The sequence below is a fragment of the Marmota flaviventris genome, chromosome X, assembly GCF_047511675.1.
Source record: "Marmota flaviventris isolate mMarFla1 chromosome X, mMarFla1.hap1, whole genome shotgun sequence".
NCBI lineage: Eukaryota > Metazoa > Chordata > Mammalia > Rodentia > Sciuridae > Marmota > Marmota flaviventris.
The window spans coordinates 9,951,162-9,966,068 of NC_092518.1; the positions used below are offsets into that span (position 1 = coordinate 9,951,162).

The 14,907-nt window shown below is 38.2% G+C and overlaps 1 protein-coding gene across 4 annotated transcripts in view; it reads right to left on the reverse strand.

The window, feature by feature from the left end:
• Positions 1-14,907, reverse strand: part of Pir (pirin) — a 100,273-nt gene that overhangs the window by 39,343 nt on the left and 46,023 nt on the right. For all 4 annotated transcript variants that reach the window (XM_071606872.1, XM_071606871.1, XM_071606873.1 and 1 more), the window contains exon 6: positions 823-907. In XM_071606872.1, the coding sequence (XP_071462973.1) occupies positions 823-907 (85 nt within the window). The remainder of the gene's footprint in view (positions 1-822; positions 908-14,907) is intronic.

The following is a 14,907-nucleotide window of genomic DNA, read 5'->3' on the forward strand; positions in this document are numbered from 1 at the left end:
TCATAAAACTCATGTATAGTGTGCATTTAAATTTGATGAACAATGACCTTGAGTGTAACCTTTTGCTTTTCTTTGTTTTTGCAGTTTTGGGGATGGAACTCAGGGCCTTGCACGTGCTAGGCAAGTACTCTGCCATGGAACTACACTCCCAGCCCTAGCCATTTTTAAAAATAAAATTGACCTTAAATACTTGAGAGTGTTCTAATGATTCTTTGGATTTAAATGTCATCTCAAAGATTAGCCATACCTATATCAAGCAAAACCTGCGTTGCAATCAAGTATGCATTTGTTCTTAAGTAACAAAGTTCAGAATTTGCCTCCAAAAATATTGTGAGTTAATAGGGGCCAGAAAGTCAGGAAACATGGATAATTTACTTGCCCTACCTCATCCATTAAGTCTTGACACGGCCTTGACCAAGTTTCAAATGTGCCTTGGTGTCCACACTTGTAAATTGAGAGATATGACCCAGAAGGTCAGGCCCCAACATTCTATAAATTCTTCTTGCTTTTCTTAACTTGAAAGGTCCCAACATTTGCTAATTTAAACATCATTAAACATCAATAAATTTCATAGGATTTTGTGCTGAGGTTTATAAAGAACAGCATTCCAGAGAAAGTAGACTCTTCTTTTCTTTCTTTCTTTCTTTCTTTCTTTCTTTCTTTCTTTCTTTCTTTCTTTCTTTCTTTCTTTCTTTCTTTCTTTCTTTCTTTCTTTCTTTCTTCTCTCTCTCTCTCTCTCTCTCTCTCTCTCTCTCTCTCTCTCTCTCTCTTTCTTTCTTTCTTTTCCTTAACAAGATTACTAAACCTCAGAACCCATCATACCTTCAGGAATAGGTTGGGAATGCTTTGCTCCTTGGTCCAATTTGAAGTCCAAATATAAGGTTGGTGTGCGAGTGTAAACCTTGGACTGAAAAGAGAAAGGAAACCATCAGCATTTTTCTAAGAATAAGGTCCCTGGGGATGGAACCCAGGGACTCATACATACTAGGCAAGTGCTCTACCACTGAGCCACACCCCAGCAGAATAAGGGGCCCTTCTGTAATAGGTCCAGGCTCAGATTTATTACATCTATGGTTCCTCCTAGGGAGGTGCTATTAAGGCAGAGTGGGCTGTTATATGCTCCTCTTAAGGGTCTTGGTCTAGAAGTTAGCCCTCTTAGCTTTACGAGCTAATTGTAAAGAATAACAGATGTCTCCCTACAGCCACTTCTCAAATATGGCCCAATGTGTATGTACGTGTGTATTTTTATATTAAACACACACACACACACACACACACACACATGCGTATATATAAAACTTTTTTTATACTGGGGATTGAACCCAGGGATGCTTAACCACTGAGCCATAAGCCACATCCCCAGACCTTTTTATTTTTTATTTTGAGAGAGGGCCTTGCTAAGTTGCTTAGGGCCTCACTAAGTTGGTGAGGCTGGCCTCAAACTTGCAATCCTCCTGCCTCAGCTTCTCAAGTGCTGGGATTACAGGCGTGTGCCACTATGCCTGACCCCAATGTTAATATTTTACTGGCTAACAGTTACTCCACATTTCTCACTTTTAATCTTCCACTTGATATAGTAATTTATCTCACATCCAAATGTATGTTTCTTCCCCAGGACTCCATAAAGCCATTTCCATTTTGAAATTCGAAAAAGTGGCTTATATATATTATTTTTTCTCATTTGGCTCTTTTGCCCAAAAAGTTAGTCTGCTACTGCTGGCTTGTAAAAGCCCCGACTCCAAATATAAGAAAGGCAAAGTTTTGGAGAATTTTTCATTGTAAATGGTGTCTTTGATTCCATCAACAATTAAGTAGAGATTGTGATTCAATATAATGCCATACAGAATCATTGATGCAGACCAAAATATAAGGGGATTAGCACTTTTGCTATAAACTTTATGATGTCTCATTACTTATCACAAAGCCTAGTGGCTCTAGTTTATCTTTCTTTTCTTTTTTTTTCTTTTTCTTTCTTTTTTTTTTTTTTTGTAACTTAAAAAGTCATACAAAAATTAGGGGCTGGGGTTGTGGCTCAGTGGTAGAGTGCTCACCTAGCATGCATAAGGCACTGAGTTCGATCCTCAGCACCACATTAAAAAAAAATAAAGATATTGTGTCCACCTAAAACTAAAAATAAATAAAAAAGAAATTCACACAAAAATGAGTTAGCTTGTCAAGGATGTGGAGTAACTGGAATGTTCATACACTGCTAATGCAGTATAATTTGGTACAAACACTTTGGAAAACTGCTTAGTGGTATATAGTTGGGATGAATATATGCATAACCTTTGACTGAACAATCCAACTCACAGGTGTATACCCAATTTAAATATTCACCTAAAGACATGTACAAGGATTTTAATAGCAGCACTGTGGATAATAGACACAAACTGAAAATATCCCATATGTCTGTAACAACAGAATGGATAAATGAATTGTAATGCACTTATACAGTGAAATACTATAGAGCAGGGAGGATAATAAACTTAACTACATGGAACAAATCAAAGCAATCTCACAAGCAAAATATTGAGTAAATGAAGCAAGCAGCATGTGATTTCATTCCTGTAAGGTTCAGAACAAGATGGAATTAATTTATGGTGTCAGAAGTCAGAAAAGCGTCTACCTTAGGAAAGTTAGTAACTGGATGGAGTTTAAAAAACGGGGTTTGGGGACCACTGGAAACATTCTGCTTCTTGATCTGGCTGCTAGTTTCATTGGTGCGGTCACTTGGTGAAGAAAATTCTCTGAGATGTACACTTGATGTGTGTACTTTTCTGTGTTCATATTTTAATAAAAAAAAAACTTACTTTAAAATGCATTTATAGGGCTGGGGTTGTAGCTCAGTGGTAGAATGCTTGCCTCTCATGCGTGAGGCACTGGGTGTGATTCTCAGCACCATACAAAAATAAATAAATAAATAAATAATAAAGATATTGTGTCCAACTACAACTAAAAAAAATAAAAATAAAAAAATGCATTCATAGCCAGGCACGTTGGCCCACACCTGTAATCCCAGCGGCTTGGGAGGCTGAGACAGGAGGATCACAAGTTCAAAGCCAGCCTCAGCAACTCAGGGAGGCAGTAAGCAACTCAGCCAGACCCTGACTCTAAAAAAAAATATAAAAAAGGGTTGGGGATGTGGCACAGTGGTTATGAAGCCAGAATTAGACAGGCAGTCAGCGTAGATAGGTAAATCGAGTCAGGTCGAGTCAGGTCGGGTTAAGGAAGCCAATTTTAAATGAGTCTGGGAAGCTGGAGACTGTCCCCTGAGGGATCTTATCCAGAACCTGCCCCTGCTCCAACCTGTTGCCAAGGTAACCCATCCCAGGAATTTCCCCTCCCTACAGGGAGCTGTAAGGCTGTTAATTAATGTGTCCTGGGCTGCTGCATCCTGCCCTTCCCCCTTCAGCCCACCTGTTTTCCACCTTTTGGCCACCCCACAGAGCATCCCCTGGGCTTAGTCACATATGCAGGAAGGAGAAAGATAAGGGGGAAAGGCAGGAGAACACAGGAAGCCTAGGACATATAAAAAGGGCAGAACACCTCCCCTCTTGGGATACCAGGATACCAACTATAGCCCCCTTCTCCCTCTCGGGAGAAATCTATGTTACCCCTTTTTATTTTATTTTATTGCTTTATTTTTTTTTATTGGTTATTCAAAACATTACAAAAGTCTTGACATATCATGTTTCATACATTCGATTCAAGTGGGTTATAAACCCTGCTTCATATGCTTCTCTAATGTTCAAACTTCAACATGTGGGGAAGCAGGACTCCTCACTGATAACTGGCAGTATCATATAAGCACCCCTGGGTTCAATCCTCAGTACCCAAAAAAGAAAAATATATATATTTATAGCTGAGCACAGAGGTACATGCCTGTAATCCAGTGGCTCCAGAGGCTGAGAAGGAGGATCTGGAGTTCAAAGCCAGCCTCAGCAATTTAGAGAGTCTCTAAGCAACTCAGTGAGACCCTGTCTCTAAATAAAATACCCAATGGGCTGGGGATGTGGCTCAGTGGTTGAGTGCCCTGGGTTCAATCCCTGATACCAAAAAAAAAGAAAAAGAAAAGAAAAGAAAGCATTTATACATACACAAAAAGAGAATACAGAACCCAGAATTATTTACCACTGTTGATAAGGACATAATTTTGCAGAGAATAATTATATAAGTTCCATGACAACAAGGACATTTATGCCTTTATCACTGAATTCTCAGGGGCAATTTATCTGTCACGTTGTAGGTATTCAACAAATATTTATATTTTATTTATTTGGTGCTAGGAATTGAACCCAGGGGGTGCTTAACCATTGAGCTACATCCTTAGCCCCTTTTTATTTTTTATTTTGAAACAGGGTCCCACTAAGTTGCATAGAACTCACTAAGTTGCTGAGGTTGGCTTTGAACTAGTGATCCTTCTGCCTCAGCCTCCTGAGCTCCTGGGATTACAGATGTGCACCACTGCACCCAGATTCAATAAATATTTATCAAATGATGTTTCACAATGGAAAATCCCATGTATAGTAATATATTTTTGACAGTATATCTAGGATATTCATCAATATCTTTATCTATATGTAGCAAAATGCCACTCTTCAGGACAAGTGAATTTAGTATGGTCTGTACATTAAATTAGAATTATAAATTATAATAAGTAATGTTGATTATCAGTAGACCTTTTTCCTTTCTTATGTCACCTATCAAGGCTTTTTAAAATGGTCTGGTAGCAAATTCTACTCCATGGTTGTGTAATTATGTCAAAATGAATCCAAATGCTATCTCTAACTAAAATGAACTAATAAAAATAAAATAAATAAAATGGTCTAATGGGGTTTTACATGGCTTAGAAGGTCACGCTGCACTGGTACAGCTTCAAAGACTGGCAAGGCAAATTCCCCTGTGCATACATAAATGAAACCAGAAAGACCTGTGACATCAAGTGCAACCCAGGGCCAAAGATTCACAATCAATCTGAAGAGCTTGAAGCATACATAAAACAAGGGCAGCTCACAAGGGACACAGGATCTAGGATCATTAGGTGATTAGGTGTGCATGGCACCATCTGGAAAGAGACTGGTGGTTGTTTTGTTTTTTTTTTTTTTTTCCTGGTGAAGACGTCTAAAGTTACCTCTGAAAAGATCCAAGGTAAACTTTACATAATATCAAATGACTCTTCAACTTGGGCAATATTAACTTTCAAACAAAGGATGCCTGTTTGATTTAAGCATCTTTATCAATCTCTGCCCCAATGGCAGATGCATGTCTTTACCTACAGCAAAGAGATTAATCACAGAGAGGTTCTTGGCTGATTATTTACTAGTATTCTCTCAGAATATGGAAAAAAAAAATAACCTTGAACTGAAATCAGCAGTCTTTGATATTGCTTCCCCTGCTGACTAACAAAGTTTAGTTCATTCATCTGAAAACTTTGTAGGGACACTTGCTGATGTTTAAGTCTACTTCTGGGTTTGAAGTTCTGGGTCAGAAAATTAATGTTTTTCCTTCATACTTTAATTTGTAAAAATTCTCTTTTAATTTCTCAGACTGGAGTTACTGAGAAGTGAGACTGTAGCTGGGGTGAGGGAGGACAACTAGGACAGTAGGGAGCTAGTGGGGGGCCACTGGTTAACTCCCTCTGTTTTGCCCTCAGCTTTAGCCATAAATCTTGCCCTCCTGGGCTGGCTATTTTTCTTCTTTTATTCCTGCCTTTAGCTTCTCAAAGGAAGCCACATTATCTCAAAACTAGTAATCTAACTAAGACTACACAAATAAATGCAGACACACACACCCAACCATGCACACATAGAGCATTCTGTTTTCATTTTATGCATTCATTTGAAAATTTTAAATGAAAATCAAGGACTTTGTTTGTTTGTTTGTTTGTTGTTGTTGTTTAGTACTAGGGAACTTTCCCACTGAGCCACATCCCCAGCCCTTCTTACAATTTTTTTTTTTCAAATTTTGAGACAAGGTCTCCCTAAGTTGCTTAGGGCCTGGCTAAATTGCCGAGTCTGGTCTCGAACTTGAAATCCTCTTGCCCCAGCCTCCTGAGTCACTGGGATTATAGGCTTGCACACTACACCCAGCAATGAGAGATATTATAAAGCCAGAAATATATCCTATTGCCTCAGAGTGTGAAAAAAGGCTAAAGGGAATTTTTAAATTGATTTTAGAGGTATTTTTCACTACATCTATATCCTAAAATAGAATTCTGATTCTAGTATTCTTTTGTATTGAAATTTGGATCACTGAGGATTTCAATATCACATGTGTTGAGTAAATGACTGTCCCAACCCCTCTAAACTAAATGTATATTATTCTACTTAATTTATAATAAGATAAAACTCAGTTGAAAGCTGTTCCCGTGAGTATGTGAGTAGGTGCACACATATATACAAATATACACACATTTTTTGAAAAGCAGGTCAATTTTTAAAATTTTTGATCTTCCATCATAACTCTGTTGAAATAGCACTGTAAATTATGTTCACTTAACTCAAAGATAAAAATGACAGCCTCCAATACACTTTGAAAACCTGGATTTAGTTTTTCTATTACATACACTGCTGATTTTCAAGCATAAAGAAATATCACAATTAGGTACATTCTTTCCTGTATTCTGTTTATTTTTATGTATAGTATTAAACTATTAATACACCCTCAAAGTGGAATGGGAATTTAAATAAATCATTGCTTTTTTGTTGAAACTTAGTTATCAATTATCTATTTCCATAGGATTGAAACAAATTGGGCCATGACCAACTAAAATAGAATATTCCTCTACAAATCTGTTTCAGCATGGACAGAACTAATGCACTTAAATTCCATCAGTGAAACTGTTTACTTTCTCCTTTTCTCTGTTTTTGTTCTGATTAATAACGCTTGCACAGGTACTAAAATCCCAAACTATTCTTCCTTCTTCTTTCTTCCCATTTCATAATTCTTGGTTGAAAGTATTTAGGAGGGCTGGGGTTGTGGCTCATAGATAGAGCGCTCACCTACCACGCGTGAGGCACCAGGTTCGATCCTCAGCACCACATAAAAATAAAATAAAGATATTGTGTCCACCTGTAACTAAAAAATAAATATTTTTTAAAAAGAAAGTATTTAAGAAACTTTCCTTTAAAGAGTTTAGCCTATATTTGAAGAGCCTAATGGCTTATAATCACATGGTTCAAATAACATACAAGAAAGCTTCTAGAACATAAGTAATGTAACTCTCCATAAGAGGTTAAGGGTGAATTTTCCTAACCTACAGCAACAGGGGTGCTACCAAATGCAGGAGAGCTTTGTGTCTCTTTCTCTATAAATATGTCAGAACCAAACCCTTAATGAGTCTCAGACACCATTCCAATAACAACCACAAAACAACCAAGACAAAACTAGGTCTATAAAATCATTTCCTTCCAAACTCAAACTACCTTCATTTTACATCCTTCAAAGACTTCCCAGTTACCCGGGCTTTTAGTATGATACCCTTGTCAAGCTGGCTTCCTTCCTCTGCTTTTATTCACAAATGTGATCTTAATTAGGAGATGAAATTGCTTCCATATGGAAGCCATGTGGCTTTAAAACATCTTCCCAAGAAAAAGAGTATGCTACATTGCTATATGTGAGCATGGCAAAGGGAATATATTGAATTTTGCCACTGCTCCCTTCACAAGATAACTGCTGCCCATTTATTCCTGAGTGCTACTGCTTCTGTCACCAGGCTGTCCTTCCTAGAAACAAGTGGAAACAACTTAATGCCCGTGTCAGAGCTGTTATAAATGCTTTCACATTTCTTTGGGGGATCTATTTCACAAACTCTAATTTAGTGACTTTTCAAGAAATGCACTCAAATTCTCAGTCTAAGAAAATTTGCTAAACAAATTAAGTAATTATACTAAGGAGTTCCAAACCCCAATATGAAGAAAGAAACAGTGTTTCTACCTGTTCCTAGATTTTACCCTCCAGCCAGGCCATCCTTCTAATGATGGGCATTATGTTTTATGGGTTTTGGGTGTATGTGTCATTGCTAACTTGGGACTAATATTATTGCATGTAAATCTCTGACTGCATTTCTGATTTTTCCCTTTATGGAAAAATTATGAGTCTAAAGGTCTAGACAATGTAGCCCAAAGCAAATTGGTCAACACAATCATCTGTTTAAACAGCAATTTTATTGAAAATGTCTAAAGCTAGCCACTCCTTTTTCTAGTCTTGGAAATTTTGCTATACCACAGGGCAGTTTTCAATTCCTTCTATTGGTTTGGGTTTTTTTCCCCCCATTGTTAGAAGATTAACACATTCCAATAAATTCCCTATTATTGCGCATTTAGATGTTTTTCCTTGTCACAAACAGAGAAGGGAAGAATTAATTGCAGAAAAGAAGGGGGAAAAAAGGAAAAGGAAAAAAATCTGAAAATCTTTTAAAAATGGAAAAAAAGAAAAGTAACTTAACCTGAAAAAAATGTTACAGGTACCATCTCCATAGTACAAATAACAATATTGCAACAATGTGTATCTAGAAGTAATTGTTTTTTTAGCAAATTATTATTTTGATCATTTCTTATACTAAGTGACTTTCTCCCTAATTGTTTTTGGTCAAGTCACTTGGCAACTACCTGTAAAAAAGTACCCATGTCATCAAAATGTTGGTCCGTTTATTTTTAATCTCAATTTAAAAAACACAAATTGGTATTTCCTTACTCTTTAAATTGACTATTAGTTTAGATGATTATTGTTACTCTTAATTTAACAAATAGTATTATTAGTATAAGAATAACAATAGCTAAATATATTGAGGACTTAACATGTACCAAGCACTGTTCTACAGACCTCACGTATATTAATTATGTTGCTTATACTTCCCCCTGTTATTTTTTGGTACTGGGAATTGAACTCAGGGGCACTCAACCACTGAGCCACATCCCCAGTTCTATTTTGTATTTTATTTAGAGACAGGGTCTCACTGAGTTGCTTAGCACCTCGCTGTTGCTGAGGCTGGCTTGGAACTCGAGATCCTCCTGCCTCAGCCTCCGGCCACTGCGCCCAGCTATACTTCCCTTTTAATAAACTATCTGTTACATACATATACAAAATGATACAATGAAATCCACTATTCTGTATAACTTATATGCACCAATAAAAAAACTATCTGCTCATTAACCTATTTAACTTTTCATTCATTTATGAATTCTCTCATTTGGAAGATATTGATTGAGAATCTATAATCTTCTTTACACTTGGGTTTATTTCAGGTAGGTTCTTTTCTGCCAGTTACAAAGAGCCTCAATGGAGATGACCAAATGTCCACTTTACCAGCTACCTCAGGAGCCCCAACTAATAGAAGCATATCTACTGTACGAGGAGTTCGTGTCGACATCTAGCACCTCTCCCATGGCCTCCTAGTCTCCTCAGTTTTCTTTCCACCCTCATGGTCTGTTGGGCTTTGTGCTGGGAACAAAATATTTCAGCACAGACCTATTCTCTCCACCACCATACATACTCAAGAAATTCAGTACCAGATCCCACAGCCCCTGCCTGCAAAACTATCCCTTCCTTTTTTTTAAGATTTTAAGGCTCAGGGAAACATAAAGTAGATTTACCACCTAATTTAAAGCAAACTTCCAACTCTCCTTGTTTAGAATAAGCTAATGCTCTTCAACAAAATGATGTTTTCTGTCCTCAATCCCAAGCACTCTTATTTCTGAATTCTTGATTATTTTAAACAATTCTGATAAGGAGTGGGAGAGATTAGTTTCCATCCTCAGTGCCAAAGGTACTGTGGGAAGAATTAAAACCCGTGATGGTATTTTGACATATACATGAAGTGTTACATAAAGAGAAGACAAGGAACTCTTGGGCAAAATGCCAAGCCTCTGTGTAGGGTGGGAGTTAGAGAGGAGGACCAGAAAACATTTTGAACCTCTATCAACCGTGAAGGACTGTGGACAGTCTTGAGCATCAAGCTGTCCAGCTGACCAAGAATTTTGAACATCGCCAAATTATCCTCAGTCTAGTCTCCATAGTATCATTTACTCAAGCAGCCCTTATAACACTCCAATCCTTCTCCTCTCATCTTTTATTTATGGGAAGGGCAGAGAGAAGAGAGTGACTAAAGGGGAAAAGAACAAAGATGCTGACAGGAAATTAAGCTAAAGACACGTTAATTGTGAAAGTGGACTGTGATTTTTTTCACCCTTTGAGTCAACATCCTTGCCCAAAGATACAGATGTTCTAATTTTTTGGAAAATTAAAACCAGAGAAAGCAAAAAGGTCCATCACTTGTATAAATAATCTACCTATAACCCCATAAAGGTAACAGTACAATGAAACCACAAATGGCCCTTAAATGTGCCAGCAAGGAGCCTTCCTATCCCTTGGCTCCAATCCATAGGTAATATGTTCCAAGACTGAGTCAGCAAACCTATTAACTGATGCTAGAATATTCTTCATAGGGCTTTGTAATATTTTAAATCTCTATTAGCCACATTTGGTGTTTGCTAAGAATTTTTTTAAGAGTTCTTGCAAGAAAATGCATCAAGGTGTAACATGACAAACTATTTGGCAAAGACAAAATTGCATAGAACTCTGGGAACTGATACCTTTGTATGGATAGGATCCTTTAATTTAATGATAAAGGGGGAATTTACTATAGTACAAGACTTCTCCTAAGTGACTGTTTGCAGGACATTCTGAAACAGGCAGGATCTATGCTTGAACAGACATGTGTCTAAAGGTCCCCTTTTGATGTAGAAAGAGAAAGGATGTTCATTTTGAAGCTTCCTTCCATAAAAATGAGATAAGGCATTTCCAAACTGGAGAGAAACATGGCCAGCAAATTTGAGCAGAAGGGCTGAATGGTGTGAAAAGGAAAGGGCAATGTGCCAATAAAATGGGGCAAAATTCAGGAAACCTGTCTTTAGGTCTAGTGTCCTTCTGAAATGAACTATGTGACACTGGGGAAAACTTTTTGCCTGGTTGGACTGCAGCTTTGTCATTTGCAAAGCAGCCCAACAGGAGAGCTGATATCTCAAGTGTGTTGTTGCTGCCTGACATTCTGATTCAAATGGAGGAGCCCAAATGAAATGGAAGAGAAGGTATTGGTTGGCTTGGAGACGCATCTCACTCATTAGAATTCTAGACTCTTGCTTCCTAAGAATTTTGTTTAGGTTCTAGTACCCCATTACAGCAATGGAGAAGCTGAACAAATGGAAAGTTTCCTAACCAACTATTATATATATGGAACAGAGATGGTTCCATGTATATTGGGTAAAAATGGCCCCCATATTGCTTACTTCTCCACAGCAGGCTAAGGCCATTAACCCAAAGCCCACTGATACCAAATTCAAATTCTCACATATCAAATAGCTTTAAATACATTCTGAATAAACAATTTTAACCATCTAGAACCTTCGTATTTCTAACCCTGACATCTCTACCTGACATCTGCTAGCCAAACTGCACCCAACGTCTGCTAGCCAAAAATAAGACAAACTTTATATCTAAAAAGTACCCCAAACTGCTGCTATCCTTTGGAGTTCTCTGATCCAAAGACACCTCATCTTGCTGCTAGAGACCCCACTTTGCTGTTGAGTGACATAACCATGACACATAAGTTCCCCTCTCTGACTTTCCCCCTCTCCCTCAGCATATCTCTTGCCCTATTTTCCTTCCCACTGTTTCTGGAAACTCTTCAACTGTGAGGGACTTCCCCCTCTCATGAAACCTTGTCCAAGCACTGCCTAAATTAATTTTGTGTTATTGCCTCTCACAAACCTGACTCTTCTTTGATTAACCACCAAAACCTCAAACTTACTACCCCAATCTGTCTAAAATAAAGTATTCAAATGGATTCCCAAAGTATCAAATATGGCTTCTTGTATATATAAAAATAAGAGGAAGTTTCCAGTTATTCAACAACATCTCAGAGAAACTGCAGAGCTGATCAAATCTGCTAAACCGCTGGGGATCTACAGAAGGAGTCAGTATCTATTCCCAATTCAGGAGCCGGCCTGTTCATGAATTCCTGGGTAAGTAGGAAGTGGTCAGCTCCTTAGCAAAATTATAGATGATGGTCAAGATTTTCCTCTGAGCCCTTCAACATATGTCTCTCAGACTCTATCTTTAAAGTTGCCACAGATGAAGCCTGCTCTTAACACAAAATCTGATTTATACCATCAAGACTTCAATGAAGAACTAAGTCACAAGATGTGGTAAATTGCTTCCTTGTTCTGATTTTATTCCATATTATTTTCTGAAAGCTAATAATATAAGTCTAAGTAAATATAGACCATTGCTTCTGGCAGCTACACAGTATTCCACCTCATAGGATCTCTATATTTTACTTATCCATTCCCTGAAGAACCTGTATATCATGGCTGACCGCTTTCTACCACCTATGATACTAGGATGACCACTGTCATATGTCTGCTTGGTGAAGTTTTGGTGAAACAAATTTCCAGGAAGGAAATTTGCGGGACATGCCTTATATGCAGTTAGTTTTATTGAGTAACGCCAGCCTGCTCACCACAAAGAATATAATCACAACTGCCTGCCAATCATGATGTTGCCATTTCTTCCCATCCCTGCCAGCACTTGACAGTAACCAACTTTCTAGAGTAACCAACCTCTAGAGCTTGGAGGTTGCTTGTGCAATGAAATTTCATGGAATCACGGCTGGTATTGTAATAAATGTGTCTTGTGTTACCTGTTGGGGCTATTTTTTTAAGTGAGATAAATGCAAATTGAGGTGGAATGAATTCAAGTTTGGCAGAATTATTGGAGACATATCTAGTGCCGGGGATGCAACCCTTGCTACGCTGCTTAGAAAGAAAATCCTTGTTCTACGCAAGCAAAGCAGGATTAAAATTGGGTAAAGATGCTTTGGTACTTTATTTAGAAGATAAATTTTAAGTTTAATTTCTTTTGACTTGATTTATAAAGACAAGGAATTTTTTATCTGAATTTTATTTCATCTTAGACACTTGATGATAGGAGAAGTTTGCCTTCAAGCTTGGGATATTTTACTATTGACATGATTTTTATGCTGCTACTCAGGCTTCTCATATACCACTCAACATGGTTACAAATAATTTAGCAGAAAAATAGAATAGGGAGTGAATGTGCAGCCTAGAATACCAATGTCCCTTGCTGTAAATATAATGAAAATACTCTGTATTCCCTTCAGATCCTTCTGGGGTACAACCAAGTCTAGAGAGCAGAAGTTAATTTTGGTGGGAGGAGGGCCACACTGACAAACTTCTCATCTCCCTCCCTGAGGAGACAGTCACCACAAAGTGTCAAATCTAATATATTAATAAAACATAACACTAGGGAATGTTAGGGGGAGCCTCCAGACTCCTCCCTAATGTCCTGATGAGGAAACACTGCCGGGGAAGAAGGAGGTAAGATGGGGTTGGTGAGGGTAATTCAAGGAACTGAGCATGCTCAGCTCAGTTCAGACCCAACCCTTCCAGGCTTTTTAATGTCTCTTTCTCTATTTTTTGGCCATGAGATAACAAGCATGCCTCTAAAGATGCTATGACCCTATAGCTCTTCCTGGACATGGTTAATGAAGTTGGGGGGAGTATTAGAAAACCCAAAAGGTCTCAGATACAAGTCACGTGCTCTTACCCAGATTCAACTGGTAATAGAGATGATACTTGCTTCCCTATCTGGCCACCTTCTCAGTCTACCTCTTAGACCATTCTGAATTTGAGAGGGGTAGAAAGGAGTAGCAAATTTTGGTTGTCTCCTCAACCTCAATTCCCCACAATTGACTTTTACCAAATTCTAGGCCCTCTACAATGTACTGGTCTGCTTTAGTGCATCTGGCTGACAGTGTATCAGTTAAAACCTAAGAAAACATTTCATGACAGTCACCAGGAACTCTTGCTCAAAACTTCTGTTGGACTGATAAGTAACAGATGGCCTCAAATCAGTATCTCAGCCAAGTCTCAGTAGTTAGTCAGAGACACTCAAAGTCTCCCAAGGCAGACAAAGACGTAGGTGACTATGGACTTCTGACAAGGACAGCTGCCACAGCCAAAGTGGAGGCTGCTTGGAAACAGAATCTGGTCAGGACTCAACTGGCAGAAACAGTAACTGGTGTGTGTGGCAGGGGAGGGAAGGGCGGGCAGTCTACAAGAAAACTGGTGGAGAAAAAGGAGAAAGGAACAAAAATCAATGCTAACGGAATCAAGATGGAGTAAAAAAGTTGCTGGGTTGTTTTTCTTACTCCTTTTAATAGTTCAGCTCTCCCTCTCTTGTGGACCACTTATTTGTAATTACAGAATAACAGAAGAGCTGGGGATATAGCTCAGTTGATAGAGTACTTGCTAGCATGTGCAAGGCCCTGGGTTCAATCCCCAGCACCACCAAAACAAACAAACAAACAAACAAATAACAGAAGGTGATGGGATGACAAAGCCAGAATTACTTTTAGAACCTAGAGATACAACAAAAACTAACCCAGGCAGGTGTTTGAAGGGGGTGGGAAAGATGATCCTTGGTTTGAACTTCAAAATCGCTTCCTTTAAAAGGAAGCATTTAAAAAAAATAGAATATTACTCAGCCATAAGTAAGAATAAAATTTTGGCATTTGCCAGTAAATGGATGAAAATGGAGACTATTGTGCCAAAATAAGCCAGTCCCAAAAAATCCAAAGGCCAAATGTTCTCTCTGATATGTGGATGCTAACATACAATAAGGAGGGGAGAATAGAAGTTCATTGGATTAGACAAAGGGAATGAAGGGAAGGGGGGTGGGAATGAGAAAAACAGTAGAATGAATGAGACATAACTTTCCTGTGTACATATATGAACACATGACCAGTGTTAACTCCACATCATGTCCAATCACAAGAATGGGAAGTTATTTTCTATGTATGTATGGTGTGTCAAAATACATTCTACTATC